Raw genomic sequence first — 17726 nt, 5'->3', positions numbered from 1 at the left:
GGGAGGTCTCTTGTGGACCAGTGTCCTGAAGTTGGCTCTCCCACCTCAGAGGCACAGCACTGACTCCTGGCTGTAGCACCAAGAGCCTTTCATCCACACGGCTCAGAATAAAAGGGAGAAAAAGTAGAAAGAAAGAATTAGTATAAGTAGAAAGAAAGAAAGGAGGGAGGGAGGGAGGGAGGAAGGAAGGAAGGAAGGAGGGAAGGAGGGAAAAAAGAAAGAAAGAAGATAAAATAAAATAAAGTAAGATATAATAAAGGTATTAAAATAAAAAATAATTATTAAGAGAAAAAAAAGAAAAAAAAAAAGGACGGATAGAACCCTAGGACAAATGGTGGAAGCTAAGCTATACAGAGAAAATCTCACACAGAAGCATACACATACATACTCACAAAAAGAGGAAAAGGGGAAAAATCATAAATCTTGCTCTCAAAGTCCATCTCCTCAATTTGGGATGATTTGTTGTCTAAATGAGGGAAGGAAGGAAGGAAGGAAGGAAGGAAAGAAAGAAAGAAAGAAAAAAGAAGATAAAGTAAAATAAAATTATTACAATAAAAAATAATTATTAAGAAAAAAATTAAAAAGAAAATAACAGAGAGATAGAACCCTAGGACAAATGGTGGAAGCAAAGCTATACAGACAAAATCTCACACAGAAGCATACACATACACACTCATAAAAAGAGGAAAAGGGGAAAAAATCATAAATCTTGCTCTCAAAGTCCACCTCCTTAATGTGGGATGATTCGTTGTCTATTCATGTATTCCACAGATGCAGGGTACATCAAGTTGATTGTGGAGCTTTAATCCGCTGCTTCTGAGGCTTCTGGGAGACATTTCCCTTTCTCTTCTGTGTTCTCACAGCTCCCAGGGGCTCAGCTTTGGATTTGGCCCCGCCTCTGCGTGTAGGTCGTTGGAGGGCGTCTGTTCTTCGCTCAGACAAGACGGGGTTAAAGGAGCCGCTGATTCGAGGGCTCCGGCTCACTCAGGCCGGCGGGAGGGAGGGGCACGGAGGGCGGGGCGAGCATGTGGCGGCAGAGGCCGCCGTGATGTTGCACCAGCCTGAGGCGCGCCGTGCGTTCTTCCAGGGGAGTTGTCCCTGGATCCCGGGACCCTGGCAGTGGCGGGCTGCACAGGCTCCCAGGAGGGGAGGTGTGGATAGTGACCTGTGCTCGCACACAGGCTTCTTGGTGGCGGCAGCAGCAGCCTTAGCGTCTCCTGCCCGTCTCTGGGGTCTGCGCTTTTAGCCGCGGCTCGCGCCCATCTCTGGAGCTCCTTTAAGCAGCGCTCGTAATCCCCTCTCCTCGCGCACCAGGAAACAAAGAGGGAAGAAAAAGTCTCTTGCCTCTTCGGCAGGTCCAGACTTTTCCCCGGACTCCCTCCCGGCTAGCGGTGGCGCAGTAACCCCCTGCAGGCTGTGTTCACGCCGCCAACCCCAGTCCTCTCCCGGCGCTCCGACCGAAGCCCGAGCCTCAGCTCCCAGCCCCGCCCGCCCCGGCAGGTGAGCAGACAAACCTCTCGGCCTGGTGAGTGCCGGTCGGCCCTGACCCCCTGTGCGGGAATCTCTCTGCTTTTCCCTCCGCACCCCTGTTGCTGTGCTGTGCTGTGCTGCGCTCTCCTCCGTGGCTCCGAAGCTTTCCCCCTCCGCCACCCGCAGTCTCCGCCCGCGAAGGGGCTTCCTAGTGTGTGGAAACGTTTCCTTCTTCACGGCTCCCTCCCACTGGTGCAGGCCCCGTCCCTATCCTTTTGTCTCTGTTTATTCTTTTTTCTTTTGCCCTACCCATGTATGTGGGGTTTTTTTTTGCCTTTTGGGAGGTCTGAGGCCTTCTGCCAGCGTTCTGTAGGTGTTCTGTAGGAGTTGTTCCACGTGTAGATGTATTTCTGGTGTATCTGTGGGGAGGAAGGTGATCTCCGCGTCTTACTCTTCCGCCATCTTCCCGGAAGCCTCTGAAAGCCTCTGTTGAGTGGTGGTTTTGGGCTAATGAAAGTCAGCCCAGGGCGCTCACTGACTGCGGAAACTGCTCAGATGCAGACATCAATAGGTTTAAGGGAGATGGGGTAGGGAAGTTCAAGGACAATACATCTGTAATAGGTCATTAAATCTTGAGTCTCTCTTAGCCCTAAACTTTGGCGGTCACTCTCTTGTACATTGTGGTCTCCCATGAACAAGCCTGTTGAAACCTTTGGAAGACATAGGACAGTGGGCTAGCAGGCTCATTTCCCATGTTCCCAGTGCTCTTGGGGGTTTGGGATGAGCACAGCTGGCTCAGGTCTCGGGAGAGTGCAGAGCTCAATGACACACTTACAGCAATGACAGCAAATGAAGGATGTGAGTCACTTTTTTTTTTGCCATCGATTGGTACAACATGGTTTGGGTTTTTTTTTGCCAGATTTCACAACTTTATATTTTAGATTTACTCAGCATCTTATTTCTGAACGTCTTTGATGAGACTCAAGCTCTTAGGAAATTTATTCATCAGTCTATTTCATAAAAATGACAATAGCAGCAATGCCTAGCGTTCTTAGATCACTTGCTGGGTGTATTGCATGTGTTATTTCATTTAATTATCCAATAGTCCTGTGAAAAAGGTATTATTATTATCATCTTCATTTTACAGATGGAGAAAGTGAGGCTTGGAAGGGTTAGGTCGTGTTTGGGGTCACACAGCAAGTACATGCTGGAGCTGATAGGAACCCAAGCAGTCTGGATCCGGAACCCCACTCCTTAACCATGACACTGCACTGCTGTTCTGAGAAGTGCCCTTCCTGAAGGGATGCCTTTCAAGGAGTGTTGGAAGGACATCATGGTGGGGAGTTTCATGATGTGCCACCCAAGGAGGTCTCCATGTGAAGGATTAGGGAGAGGGCTTGTCCCTCTGAGTGAGGGTTTTGAAGCCCTTTCCTCTGTTCTCGGGTATGGGCAGATGTAACTGAGGTTGGGCCATCAGAAGAAGAGCAGCAGTTTAATTTGTTAACTGTTATACTGCCTAGATCAGGAAGGGAACACTCAGCTCTCATGAATATCATGCCTGGCAACATCTTTAGAACAAGGACAGACTCCCAGAGACTGACTGGGGACTGCTAGAGCCGGTGAAATATCTGAGAGTGGGAAGTTCTGAAGTGGCCTTCTCCCCAGCAGAGGGGCTGGTGCCTTTGAGAGGGGACACCTGCCTGCAGGGGGCAGTGCAGGCCTGGCAGCAGCTGATCAGACAGAGCAGCCCCGTTGCTGACCCTGCCTCTTCCACAGCCGAGGGCCTGGGGATGCTCACACGGGCTGCAGACTTCCTGGTGTGCACTTTTGCTAATCTTCACGACAAGGGCTACCAGATAAAATGCAAAATTTCCAGTGAAATTTGAATTTCAGATAAACAACGAATACCTTTTTAGAGTAAATATATCCTAAATATGGCAAGTCCCAATTATTACTTAAAAGTTTTTTTGTTTTTCATTTGAAATGGAAACTTAACTGGGTGTCCTGTGTTTTTATTCACTGAATCTGGCAACCTTACTATTTACAATAGGCAAGACATGGAAGCAACCTTAATGTCCATCAACAGAAAATGGATAAAGAAGATGTGAGATATATATATATATATATATATAAAATGGAATACTACTCAATCATAAAAAAGAATGAAATAATGCCATTTGCAGCAACATTGATAGACCTAGAGATTATCATACTAAGTGAAGTAAGTCAGAAAAAGACAAATATCGTGTGATATCACTTAAATGTGGAATCTAAAAAATGACAAAAGTAAACTTATTTATGAAAGAGAAACAGATTCACAGACATAAAAAACAAATTTATGGTTACCAAAGGGGAAAGGGGTTGGGGGAGGGATAAATTAGGAGTTGGGATTAGCAGATACAAACCACTATATATAAAATAGATAAACAACAAGGTAATACTGTATATAGCACAGGGAACTATATTCAGTACACTGTAATAATGCATAATGGAAAAGAATATGAAAAAGAATATATATATATATAAAACTGAATCACTATGTTGCACACCAGAAACTAACACAACACTGTAAATCAATTATACTTTGATAAAAAAAATTTAAAACAAATTCGGCAAACTTATCCATGCCATTGGTGAGGTTTTTTTTTTTTTTTTTTTTACGGTATGCGGGCTTTCACTGTTGTGGTCTCTCCAGTTGCAGAGCACAGTCATCCAGACGCGCAGGCTCAGCGGCCATGGCCCACGGGCCCAGTCGCTCCGCGGCATGTGGGATCTTCCCGGACTGGGACACGAACCCGTGTCCCCTGCGTCGGCAGGCGGACTCCCAACCACTGCACCACCAGGGAAGCCCCATTGGTGAGTTTTTAAGTGGACAAAGTTATATTCCTTTGTTCACAAATATTTGTTGGTTGTCAGTTACGTGGCAGACACAGTCCTAGGGGCTGGGACAGATCAGTGAACAAATAAGCAAGGCCCTGCCTTCATGCAGCTTACATGATGGTGTATATGTATGTGTATATGGGGTGAGAAGGGAAAGACAAATAATAAACGTGTAGAAACCTGATGATGACAAATAGTGATGTGAGGGAAAATAAGAGGTGAAATCGAGGGTGACTCTGGGTACCCAGGTGAGTGACTAATTTACTTGCCAGGGAAAGCCTCTTTGAGCTGAGATTTGTGAAAACCTGGAAGCAGAGTTTCAGGGACCTAGAAGAGGGAGGCAGGTAGAGGAGCAAAGGAAGGCCACAGCTGTTGAAGGGGAGTGACAGAGGCAGGAGAGGACGTGCAGGGAGATTGGACAGAGGGCAGAGATCCCACCATGTACAGTGGGTCACAGGCCCAGGAAGGGAGGCCCTGCTGGCATCATGAGATTTACATTTTATAAAGACCTGCAGAGGAGATGGTCCAGGGGCAAGAGCAGAAGCAAGGGGACCTGACAAGGGGCGTTATTGCCGTGGTCCTGACAAGAGATGGTGGTGTTGGTGGGAGGTGGTGGGAGTGGCGGTGGAGAGAAGTGGATGCACTGGAGACACACTTCATGGTGCAACTGACAGGCCTTCCTGATGAATTGGAGGTGAGGGACCAGCGAAACAAAGGAACTCCGGAAGTACTCCTAGAAACACTCCTAGGTTTGGGGAGCCACTTGGTCTTCTATTTTTTAGGGCAGTGCTTCCCAGTAGTTGTCATGTCTTGGCTTACCCAGAAGACAATATTTGTATTGAAATGTAGCCGGGAGGGGCTGGCCTCCGGGGCTCCAGCCACCCCAGGTCCCAGTGTCCACTGTGAGCACTGTCTCAGCGAGCCTGTAACCCACTCACGGCAGTTCACCCACTGGGAAGGTCTGCTCCCGGGGTGGGAGAAGTTTCCAGCTGGAGCCAAGTGTATGCTGCAGAGGGAGAGATGGAAATCAAGCTGTGGGAAGTGCAGTGAGCGTTCTCAGGACCACAGCACTCCCTCAAGCATGAGAAATAGAAGAGTTCAATATTTTGTAGTAACTGTCAGTGGAGTGCAACATTTAAAAATTGTATTAAAAAACCCCAAAAAACATAACAACAACAACAACAAAAATAAAAGAGTTCTAGAATTCAGGGCTAGGGCAGATTTTAGAAATGACCTCATCCAAGCCTCTCCTTTTTCATTTTACACAAATATGTAAGACTAGGTTAAGGTCCTCATTCATTTATCTCATGTATAGAGTACTCCAGGTGTGTGCAGCTGTGCTAGTGCTGTGTGACAGTGCTACTCAAAGTGCGATCCTGGACTGGTGCCCGGTCTGTGACCAGAGGATGCGGAAATGGAGGATAAGCCACTTTTAGGGCAATTTGATATCGAAGTACGTGATCATTGGACTTGCAGTCTCTCTTTCTTTTTTAAAAACTAATTCATTTTCATTGTGTTTTACAAAAAGATTAGTACAGGATGGATTGAGGACCACAAAAACAATAACAACAACTTTTCCTGGGTTGGAAGCATGTGCCCCAGAGAATTACAGCTAATTCAGTCACGTGACCATCAGGGCTGCCCTGCTCCCCTCACTTCCCTCCCATCTCCTTCCCTTCAGAAGCACTGAGACGGTCTTAGAGATTTAAGGAGCCCAGTTTTATTCTATATCCTCCTCCCTGATATGAAAAGAAGATGATTCTTCTTGTGGGCTTCAGCCTTTTGTTTTTCTGTTAAGTACACTCATTGTTATGTCCTGCTCGTTCTATCACCCGTTTCCCTTTTTCTTACTTTCCAAGGCTTGGGCTCTTTCTCAGTCACACTGGATTTTCCAGTTATTTTCTGCCTTTAATTTTCATCTCTGTGTCTTTCGCCTGCCTCTGCCCATTGGGTTCCCTCCGGATGGGCCTGTGCTGGACCCAGTGCCTGCGGAGTGTAAGACTTCAGTGTTTTATTATTTTTTTCTCTTCACAGACAAGGACGTGCTGTGTAACCAAGTGACCCAGATTTCCCAGGAGCAGATAGTGGTGAGTGGCAGTGAGGTGACACTACAATGCATTTTCCAAACCACATACTTAGATCCAGACTTATACTGGTACCAAATAAGACCAGATCGTTCCTTCTAGTTTGTCCTGCACAGGAATAACATGGGATTTACCATGATGCGGATCTTGCTCGGGGTAGATTTTCCGTGCAGCACAGCCTGACCCACAAAACCTTCCACTTGGTGATCTCCTCAGTGAGGCCTGAAGACAGTGCCACTTACTACTGTGGCTTGCGCTCCCACGGTGATGCAGGTGTCCAGGAAGTCTGCACACAAACCCCTGGGCACAGCCTGGCAGAGCTGCCTCTCCGGACAGCTCATGTCCTTGGACACAGCATCCTTCTTCCCTGTCATTCTGTGGTCCAGTCTGGCCTTTAGAGGTGCCCTAACATGTCTTCCAAATAAGAAAAGGCCTGGTCACATCCAGGGGAGCACCCTGGCTTCCGATGGAGCAGACATCTCCCCACTTCTGACACAGAGGGCCCTGGCTGCCCGAGTGCCCGTGGTGGGGAAGGGAGACTGCACGTCTGAGAGACTCTGGTGCCCAGGTCGTGCCTGATACAGAGCAGGGCTTGACAAGGATGTGCTGCATGCGCTGGGAGCGTATCAGGACGGGGCTGGTGAAGGGCCAACTTCAGGAGAGCCTTTTGGAAGTGTCTTTATTTTAGTCTCCATCATTCATCCATTGCTGTGAATTAGCCTGTTTCCTTTTAAGACTCAAATTGGACACAAAGTTACTTACTTTAAAGAATTTCCCTGGTTTACCTTTCATTTGCATCCTCTTGTATAGCCGCCTTATTTCTCCTGGATTCTCTTTGGCACCTCCATTTTACTTACTGTGTTTGGAGAACATTTTTCTTTCACTGAAGAGCACTGAGATATTCCCAGAAAGCTGTCTGTGAAAACCAGAATCCCAGCTTCACAGGCCCTGAGTTTGGAGCTCAGTGGTATCCCCAGGGGAGAGAATTACCTCCAGGGGAAACCAACAATGTGATGTCAAAAATAGATATACTCTCGGTCCTGGGAATCCATCCCTCCTTCCTCTACTTCTGTGGGTGTCTCTTCCTTAAAACAACTATTAGAGTTAATAGATGTAATCTTAGAAATAGTAGAAGCCTTAGACGGTATTTTATAGGGAAAGCACTGAAGCCCAGAGAAGTGAGGGACATTTGGAAGGTCGCTGATCTGGTTAATGACAGAGCCAGGGGTGTGGGGCTGCACTTCTGGGGGCTCCCTTGCAGCTGCACCCTAGGAGGTTGTATCAGTAGGTGGCTTGGGCAGCAGTATATCTGGGCTTCAACACAGGCAGGTGGAGATCAGTTGCTATAGAGAAGGATGGAAAAGACATGCGTGAGGGAGCCAAAGGATCAGGCCAAATGACTCAGCCTCCGGGGCTTCTGTTCTGCCACCTACTGAGTGTGTGTACTAATCTCCTGGAGACTCCTTTGGGGTCACATGAGATTCTACACGTGAAAGCTCTGGAAAACTATAATCCACGATAGCATGGTTTCCACACCAGAAGGCAGCCGCAATCCCCTATGGCTCCTGCCTTAGATCTTTTCAGGAGCATCCTTTTGGTGGAAGAAATACATGGTTTTATAAAATACTAGGATAACTTTCGCTGATGATCAAAGTAGGCCAGAGGGTGGCTCATTCATATGCTATGTACAGGACTATTCTGAAGTTCAGCCTAGCTGAACTTCAAAACAAGCCCTCTTCCCTGTCTCAGGGATGTGCTGTGCTCTTGTAGAAGGAACTTGGGGCTGGCACTCCTGATAACTTTGTTCTGCTCCCAGAAATATCGCTGCCTCTCTGAATGACCTTGAACAAGGTACATACCTTTTCTGGGGGACATTTTTTTTCCATCTGAAAAATGAGGATGTGTTGTTTTGTTCTTAGCAACTTCAGAGAAACATTCTTAAGAATGGCCCAAGGTAACAGATGGGAATGTTTTGGAAACAGGCATTCTTGATGCACATGAGGTGAAGATGTGTGGAATCTTTTAATAGTTTTCCCCTGGATGGACCTGGCTTATCCATCTAGATTGTCCTAAACTCATTGACTCAGAATGCCACTACCTCCTTTCTTTGGCTTGGGTTGTGAGGACATGACATGGGAGTCTGCAGATGGCAAAGATGGGAGAGTTGTGGATGAACGTTGCTCTTTCACTTGTAACCTCATGAGCCCCCGCCTGACAGCCCACATAGGTGCTGCGGAACCCACAGTGCTCCGTTGCTAGACATTTGCTACCTGGGTTTGTGCACCCGGAAAAAGCTGGCCTTGCCGGGGTGGGAGGAGCAGAGCTCAGCGGCCACACCAGGGACGCTGATGTTGTTGGAGTAGCAGGAAACCCAGGGGTGGGTCCCCGAGGCAGGAGCCTGCAGGCTGGGGGCCCAGGAAGCTGTGGTGTGACCTATAAACTCAGTGTGGTTTTTGTCTGACTACCAGTGAATTCACAGCTCCCCTTACCCCCTGCGATGGTCCGCAATGAGGAAAGCCAGAAGCAAGGCACACACAACGCACTTTAATACATGCAATAGAGACAAAGAAGAACGGCAGAAAACCATCAATACCAAAGGTCCAGTGCCTTCAAACTTCCTGGGCATGGATGGGCAGGCAGGGGGTCATGAAGACACTGTTCTTACAGGGGAAATCTCGGGGTCTCATTCCTGTCCCTCCCTCCCAGAACACTTGCACAATGAGTTGCTTGAAAGCAAGACCCATGTCTTAGGTATTTTTGCACCCTCAGTACAGTGCCTAGAACTTGGAGTAATTCATGTTCGTTAAATCAATTAATAGAGAGAAACCCATTTCCTCTGCATTTTACTCTGATCTCTGCTAATAACTCTGAGAGTATTTAGATGAGACTTGAGAAACCCCATTGCCTGGGCAGAGAGTGTTAGGAAGTCAAATGTAGTTTTGTTTGTCAAATACTAGGAAAAGCAGAAAGTGCCTTTGTGGATGAGAACGCTAGTTTGGGGGCAAACCTAGTGCTGGGTTGAGCAGAGCCTTTTATGTTTCGGTAGAAGCCCAGGATCTATTTTCCTCTTGGAGAATGGGGCTAGGAACCCGATGGCTCCTGCTTTCTACTTCGGGAGGCAAAGAAAGTCAAAGGAACAAAACACCATTTTCAAAGTGTGTCAGTTGTAGGAAAAAAAATGTGTCCTATATACCTTCATATCTCTGTATCCTTTTATAAAGCAGCATGTAAAACAGTTGGGACCGTAAGCCCCCACTCTCCAGGACTTCTGTCCTTCATCAGGCTGAAGGATAAGCTGGGTTTGTTGCCTTTAAAGGAAAACTGGTTTGGGAAACAGCCATTTAAGCAAGGCTGGGACGGGTCAACTTAAACCACCAGGAAGTTGAAAGCCTAGGAGATAGCACCTCTGTAGGCTTTTGATTTCTTTCAGGGCGTGTAACCTTCTCATGCCGGTCAGCCTGCAAGTGAAGGAAAATTGTCAGGGTTATAGAATCATAGACTGTCAGTGCTGGAAGGAATCATAGCAGTCATGCAGTCCTGGGGATGGCCAGTACTTGCTGTGGTTGTACCGTTGCAGACATCACTAAGATATCCTGGCACATTTCCCTTCTACACATGGTGATAGTTCAGCTAGTCACTATCAGTTTATCTATGTTGGCACAAGTCATAAAACCCATCTGCTCTCCTTTAGTTCTTCTTCACTTCTTTGTTTTACAGATGTGATAACCCAGGCCCAGAGAGGTGAAGCAACCTGGCCTAGGTAACATAGTGAGTTAGTGACATAGGCAAACCTAAGCCCCGGGTCAAATTTCATGTCTAAGATAACCAGAAGAGGCAATGCAAGTAACAGGCAAATAATTCACATCTCATCCTCAACTTTGCATGCATCCTGAGTCACTAGTAGTGAGCTGTTCACTAAGGATGGGAGCATAGGTTCCTCCCAGAGATAGGCTGGTCTACGCATCGAGTCCTATGATTAAGGATCGAGAGTTGACATCCCCTTTGTCTGGGCAAAGATAGGTTCTGCTCCCCCTGAATATTCTTCAAGTGAAGCTTTACTGATGGCCTTGCAAAAAGCCCATGGTCCCTTGGCCATATAAACAAAATTAGCAGTAAAGAAAAAGATTTCTCCTGTTTAGGTCCAATTATTTTAGCTCCTGAGTTTGAGGTGAGGATTATTGGCTGGTATTATATTATATTACATGAATTTTGAGTCTGGCTTGAAATAAAAGGCTAACAGGAGATGGGGTGTTATGCTGAGTATCTGAAAAGGTCCACCTTAGTAAATCATAATATGTCTCTATGTGTTTTTCCTTTCTCAATGCTTCTTACCATTCCTAAACTCCTTTCCTCCATGTGCAGCATAGTTTGGGTGGAGGTAGGAATAAGAAGCAGCTAGTTCTTACCTTAAAAGAAAAATAACTTGGCAGTCAAGAGAAAATTGATGGCAACACTCTTGGCAAACAGCATTCGGAGCCCCAGCACTGCAAGGGACATCATGTTCACCTTCCCGGCTTGCACTGCAATTGAATGAGAATGACGGTGGTGGCTTCAGCAAGAGACTAAATTTCCTTCCGGAAATTGGACCCACAGCACCGAAACCAGCCTGCCCTGAATCACCATCATTCTTCCTGGTCTGAAGCCCAGCTTGGTGCCAGATAGCCTTCAGAGACCTAAGGCTGCTATTCACATCCAGTAAGGCAAGCTTTGGAAAAACCCATGCTTGCAGCCAGGCAAACTCTGCTTAGAGAGTCAGAGGGAATCAACTGGGCTCAGGTATGGTTTTTGTTTTCTTTTGAAATAGAATGATTTTGGGCCCCATCTGACAATGACAGAGTTTGCTTTAACCTCAGTTCTGAAGTTGGCCCTTTGGTTTCAACTAACCTTGGGGCTCATAGCAGGTCTCTGGAGTTTGAGTTTGATTGACGTTTTCAGGTTCCTTTGGCTTTGGGTTTTCTGGAACAAACAGCAGTGGTCAGGGTTACAATGATAACCGAGAGGCTTAAGGTATTTCAGGTTTTAAAACTGGATTTCAGGTTTTACTTAACTTAGACTTTAAGTAAGTAAACTAAGGACCAGAGAAGTGACTTGGTTAAGGTCCTATAGCTATTTGCACAGTCAACATACTTCCTGTCCTGAGACTTTGTTCCATTGTACCATGAGGCCCACATGCAGGTATGCCTCTAATTTGTAAGAACAACTAGAATAATTAACACCATGATGAGCTGGACTGCCCTTTGTTATGGCATTCACACTAGATTAGACCTCACATGAATTTTCAACCCTAGAGTCTTTAGGATGAAGGAGACAGGGGTTGGTGAAGAGGAGAGATGGGGATGAAATAAGATGTGCTTTATCTTAGATTCCAGTGCAGAGATGCGGAGAGTTTAATTCCTAGTCAATGATGGGAATTAGCCTAAGTCTTGAGTCTGAGCCTAAGTCTTGTTTCCAGCATGACGCCATGTTGAGAGTGATCTGTCAAGAGTTTACAACTCTAACTTCTCTTTCCCTTGACTTTTCTTCCCCACAATCGCAGCCCCTTGAGGCCAGATAGGACCTACCTGAAGTATTTTTCTTCGGTTTGAAGTCAGTGGAGCGCCAGGTTTGTTTGTTATGTTGAACTGAACATGTCACTGAATCTGGATCTCCATACTGACCAAGCTTGACGGCACTGTACCTCCCACCGGGAGAGATGACGATAGCAGGGTCATATTCTCTTATTATCTTGGATGATTCCAGACTTATAGTTACATCTTTGGGGTAGAACTCCTTCACCAGACAAGTGACATATGTCCCGTTTTTCATGACAAAAACGGATGGGTTGGCAACAGCCTGAATTTCTGCAAATATAATCAGTTTATTTTGTGAGATGATTATCCATGTGTGGGAGTTAAACCATGATGTTTTCCTCAATTCCTCTGGGGCCAAACACTACAATCCAGACTTTCCTGCATCCTGTTAGTGACCTGAGCTTGTTAGCACCTCTATGAAAGGATGGCTAAGAGAAGTAGACATGAAATGCAGCAGTTTGACTTCTAGTTAGGAGCTGCTAAGAGATATATGGCTGGGAGCAGAGACAGAAAATGACAAATACAAAGAAGTGTATTTTGAGTCTTTTGAGTTTCAAATATTTATGTTTTATTAACTAACCCTCTGGACAATCCAGTTAGGCTGAAAATCTCTCTGAATCAGTTGGTTTATTTTAAATGCATGAGCCCTTGGAATGAGATCAGGGCAAGGTCTGAGAAGGACTATATAACTGGTTCCAACACTCTGCGGATGGAGGTGTTTGTGTCACTTCAGGGTGTCATCCCCATTTTTTGGACTGGAAGGGATCTGCTAAAGTTAAGTGGTCCATCTCTCTGCCTTCAGGTGAATTCTTATGTAAGGGACCACCCTACAGTTTCTTTTGAGTCTTTAATCAGAGAATTACAGCTATCATTCTCAGAAGTCCTTAGGAACATAAAACTAGTTTAAGCCCATTTCTTCTTGTTTTGTTCTAAGTGGAGCTGTGGAACACTGGTTACAATAATTGGGTCTCCTCCTGGCCTTCTCTCCTTTCATGCCTCATCTTGGACAGTCATCTATCTGCTACTCTATATATGCATCTTTTTCTTTCCTTAAAACCAGAGTGGGGTTGGGGATTTTTCAAAGGGCTCTCCTGGAACGTGGAAGGAGAAAACCTTCATTGTTTTGTTTCACGGCATAGCTGAAGCCACTGATAACAGACACCGATAACCCCAGCAGTAACGGCTTGGAAACCACACGTTCTGCTCAGTCACCTCCCTCCAGAACTGTGGCATTTCTCTCTTACGATACTGACTTTGGTGAGATGGATTCCAGTTGATTTTCAAGGGAGCTTGAAAATGAGTTATAGAGAAAGGAAACTAGTCCATTATAAAGCAAAACCAAAATAACCCTATCTCCTTCGTTACTTAAGAGTGTGACCCAATCGTAGTCTGATTTAGTTGGATAATTAAGCCTTGCTTGGGATTTAAAAACCTAATTTCAAAGGCAGTTGCTAATGATCACTTTGGGCTGGAGAGACCTGGCTTGAATAATTTGAATAATGTGATATAACCAACAAGACAGATGTCTGAAGAAGGTCATACACTCAGGATATTGTGCTCTGAATCTGTTACTCAGCATTTCAGATAGAGCATAATGCATTGGTTTGGTAAAACATTTTTCTCAGATCCTCTTTCTCAATTAATGTCTATCCGTTCAAAACAATTGTTTGAAAGTAAAGTGTTTAACCCATTCTTTGGTGTCATGGTAACTAAAGAAAAGGCTATCTGACTGAATTGAACCTTTTTTAAAAAATGGGATGCAGGGCTTCCCTGGTGGCGCAGTGGTTGAGAGTCTGCCTGCCAATGCAGGGGACACGGGTTCGTGCCCCGGTCTGGGAAGATCCCACATGCCGCGGAGTGGCTAGGCCCGTGAGCCATGGCCACTGAGCTTGCGCGTCTGGAGCCTGTGCTCCGCAACAGGAGAGGCCACAACAGTGAGAGGCCCGCATACCACAAAAAAAAAAAAAAAATTGAATGCATACAATATAGTTGCCCTATGTAACCTAGTCTATTTTATATTAGACTTAAACCAAAATTTGAAGTTGTATAAAATTTGCACTACATTGTAGTCTAAAATTTAAAGATGTAATCACTTATCTTTTGAGAATTTCCAGGCTTTCTCCTTGGTCCACAAACATAATTATATTTCAGCATGTATTGCAAAGTGCTATTTATTTGGGCAATTGTTATTTTATTTTCAGACTTTCTCTTTTTATGAGTACCCATCTAATGCTAAGGTTATGTGCTGGTAAACAATACAAAAAGAAGTGTATACCTTTCCTGAACAGTTTTTCTTAATTTATAAACTTAGAAGTCATCTATGTTCTAGATTCTCATAGAGTGTCTTACTGGTTCCCTAAGCATCGCAACATGGATAACAAATGTCACTCACAGTTTCAAAGGTCTCTGCCAATATGGGATTTAACTTGAACACAAATCATGTAAGTTTGCTCTACCTGATTACTCTGACCAGGTTGACCATTTCTCTCCTAAATCTTCCAGCTGCCGGACATTTTACAGGTGGCAACAAGTCATTCACACTAGTCAGCTTAGCTAAAGGGATGCCTAAGGATGAAGCAACCACCTTGGAGAATTTGGGCTTCTGCCCCTCCTCCACCTGATGCTCCAACTATTAGTATAATTCTTCTAGATTTCTTTCTGCTTTCTGGGCTGCTCTGAAGATTTCAGAAATAAGTTTTTTTTTTTTTAAGTAAAAATAATTACAGAGCTACTTCAGCTACTCAGCCTAATATCTTTACTGTGGCCCACTCCATCTGTACTACTCCAACTCCTAGTTATACTTTTTCACGTAATGCAAACTGGATGGCAACCCTAGTCCCAGGAGTCAATTCCTCCCTAGAAATGTATGGAAAAAAATCACCTCACGGGGCTCCACGAAGAGTTTGGTGCCAGCTCCAAAAAACATCTGTCAGGTGTCCCAGGAGCACATTGCGATGCTGCCTCACAGGTAACCAGCCTGGGGCTGGCCCTGGGGCCTGGGCTGGAACATCTGTATCCTGCCTCTCCAGCCTGGGTCCCAGCCTAGAGACCCTGCCACTCAGAGAGCTACAAAGCTGCCCTTTATTAGATCAGGGGTCAAACTCATAGAGTCTCAGTTCCCTTTGAAGCTAATAATAGTTTAACTGCTGGGTAAGGAGGTGAGCATGAAATCCCCAGCCAAAAAGCACTGGGACAGGGGACAGGGCTGAGACAGAGCAAGAGAAGAGGGTGACAGGTGACCAATAGCTGCCTTCAGGATGGAAAATTTAACATCCCGTTTATTGGGAAGGCTCTCCAAGAAGAACACATTAGCTTGGGAGCAGGGATGGGGCACTGAATATTAACATTTCTTGTAATGAATGTTAGGCCGAGGAGGGTTTAGACACAGATATTGTTCTCATATTCCGGTCCTTCTCTTGGGTCACAATCCACCTTTTTGATTAGAAACCTAATTTCTTCCCCATCACTCAGACTGAGTCTCACAATAACAACAAACCTACTTTCTAATTCCCTGAGTCCATGGAAAGGCTTTCTAAGGACCTGAGGGTTGAACAAGCAATTGGTAGCTGACAGGGGAGCCCAGTGGTGCTATGTGTCATGGATACAGGTCAGAGAAGCCAGCGCTTGCTTTGGATTGCTTATTTTTGTTTTATAATTTCTCTTGAGTCTGGATCTAGATACAAGCCTCAGGAGGACAGAATAATCATGTGAAATAGAACTTAAGGATGATTACGCTGTCTTATCACCCAAAAATCAAGAGTCTAGGGCTAGAGCTAGGCAAAGGGAAGGATGGTTGTATAGGGCCATTATAGGTTGTCAAAACTTTAAGGATTGGGGGTTTGATTTGAAATTCTCAGCCCCCCTACCTGAGCTTCATATCATCATATTACACTCGATCACTGCAGGAAGAGAAAACCAGACAAGCAATTGGGGTATCCCTGGAGAGCTCAGGTCAGCATCTCGACAGAGGGGCTAAGCATCAGTTTCATCTCTGAAGACTTCCAGAGGCACAGCCTCAGAGATTTGATTCTAACACGGCAGATAACTCTGAATCTCAAGTGGAAATGATTTAAAGGGAAAATGAAACACAACACCTTTTGCTCAGATGCAATTTGCCCGACATCAATCAGACTGCAATCAGTTACAACGTGATTCTGTTTCTTTCCTTCTTTTCATTGCTCTAGTCTCTCTCCCTTCAAAGATAAGAAAACTCACCAAATTCCACTATTTCCCTGGAAGCAAGAGGCAATCAAGTATGCCTGTAAGTTTATATTACCCTCTGAGAGACAGAGACCCCGTTGACACTACCAGTCCCTTTCAGGAGTGTCAGATCGCCTCCCCACATTCATGTATATTTCCCCACTTTTTATTTCCTCTGAAATAAACAAAATCAGAATCTAACCAATGCCCCATTGGTTTTGGCATTTTGGGAAGCATCTGAAAGACTGCTGTTCTCTGGACTGCTCCCAGTGACTGACTGTTGGCAGCTACCCAGACTACCTGAATATGACCCCTGGATTTCCAAACACTGGAACAGACTGCCAGTGGACAATATCGCTAGGAGAGCACCACTACTTCGCTATTGTCTTGAAGTTGGGGGCTGTGTTTCTACTTTGGATGTGGGCTCCTGAACCTTTACGGAATCCTCAGATTCAGGGCTAACAAGGGAAGTGTGCACATTACGGTTCTCGGCAGACCCAGACAAGGATGGGACCTTGGAGAACATTTAGTGTGAGCCAGGCAAGATGATTTTTTTTTTTTTTTTTTTTTTTTTGCGGTACGCGGGCCTCTCACTGCTGTGGCCCCTCCCGTTGCGGAGCACAGGCTCCGGACGCGCAGGCTCAGCGGCCATGGCTCACGGGCCCAGCCGCTCCGCGGCATGTGGGATCTTCCCGGACCGGGGCACGAACCCGTGTCCCTTGCATCGGCAGGCAGACTCTCAACCACTGCGCCACCAGGGAAGCCCTAGGCAAGATGATTTAATGCAAGTTCTCAGCAAAAAAGAGACAAGGGCAGATTGGCTTTTATCGTCTGAGGCAGAGAAGGCTATTTTGATCTAACTCCTTCTTTAATAATATTTTTCTTCTTTCTAACCCTCCCTCTTCCTACGCTGTGACCATGACTCTTTTTCCTCATAAACAGTGGATTCTCCTTATCTAGAACTTGCCTTTTCCCTGGTCCCAGTCCCTGACCAGAGGGCCAGAAGCCTGGCCAAGGGCTTTATTTAAGCAGTTGTAGAAGACTTATCAATACTAATCCTCAGAACAGAATTTCCAAGCATACGTAGAATATGTTCTTAAGAGAAACCTAGTGAATTTGTCCTCCAATATTCCCCTGGCTCTTTGTAACAACAACAATGGATTTCCCATTTAGAACCTCCTAACTTCTCAAGAAGTTGCGTTTATTCAGGACTATGCCACAACTCCAAGGGAATATACACACTGAATAAAATGCATAACTTACTCGGTTCCACGATGAGTTGAGTCCTGTTTCCAAAGGTGAGTTGTGCTGTCAGCACACCATTTCAGACATCATGACCAAAAACCTTACCACCTATTTGCCCCCTGCCTAGTGCTTCTGTTTGGAAGGGGGTGGGTTAGCTAGAGTCATAGAATTTTGCAAGGGTTTCTGAGATCTAAGCATTTCATGTTGGCAGCTTCTTTGATGTGTGTTATCTTCTGAGTGTTGACATTGAGGGACGTCCCTATGTTTACTGCTATTA

At 45.5% G+C, this 17726-nt stretch overlaps 2 protein-coding genes across 2 annotated transcripts in view; one reads left to right on the top strand and one right to left on the bottom strand.

The window, feature by feature from the left end:
• Positions 1 to 532: 532 nt before the first annotated feature.
• The window catches only part of SALL2 (spalt like transcription factor 2), a 915550-nt gene continuing 898356 nt past the window's right edge, over positions 533 to 17726 (top strand). Inside the window, exons 1-2 of the transcript XR_007475760.1 lie at positions 533 to 1525; positions 6385 to 6437. The gene's annotated coding sequence lies outside the window, so the exon portion shown is untranslated. The remainder of the gene's footprint in view (positions 1526 to 6384; positions 6438 to 17726) is intronic.
• Positions 8959 to 17726, bottom strand: part of LOC105747742 (T cell receptor alpha chain MC.7.G5-like) — a 55648-nt gene continuing 46880 nt past the window's right edge. The window contains exons 5-8 of the mRNA XM_012537928.3: positions 11996 to 12274; positions 11319 to 11390; positions 10841 to 10954; positions 8959 to 9892 (exon numbers count right to left, since the gene is read on the bottom strand). Of these exons, the coding sequence (XP_012393382.1) occupies positions 10842 to 10954; positions 11319 to 11390; positions 11996 to 12274 (464 nt within the window). The 3' untranslated portion in view covers positions 8959 to 9892; position 10841. The remainder of the gene's footprint in view (positions 9893 to 10840; positions 10955 to 11318; positions 11391 to 11995; positions 12275 to 17726) is intronic.

The sequence above is a fragment of the Orcinus orca genome, chromosome 2 (assembly GCF_937001465.1).
Source record: "Orcinus orca chromosome 2, mOrcOrc1.1, whole genome shotgun sequence".
In the NCBI taxonomy this organism is placed as follows: domain Eukaryota; kingdom Metazoa; phylum Chordata; class Mammalia; order Artiodactyla; family Delphinidae; genus Orcinus; species Orcinus orca.
The sequence above is the reverse complement of the archived record's forward strand: the minus strand, read 5'-3'. Positions and strand labels throughout refer to the sequence as shown.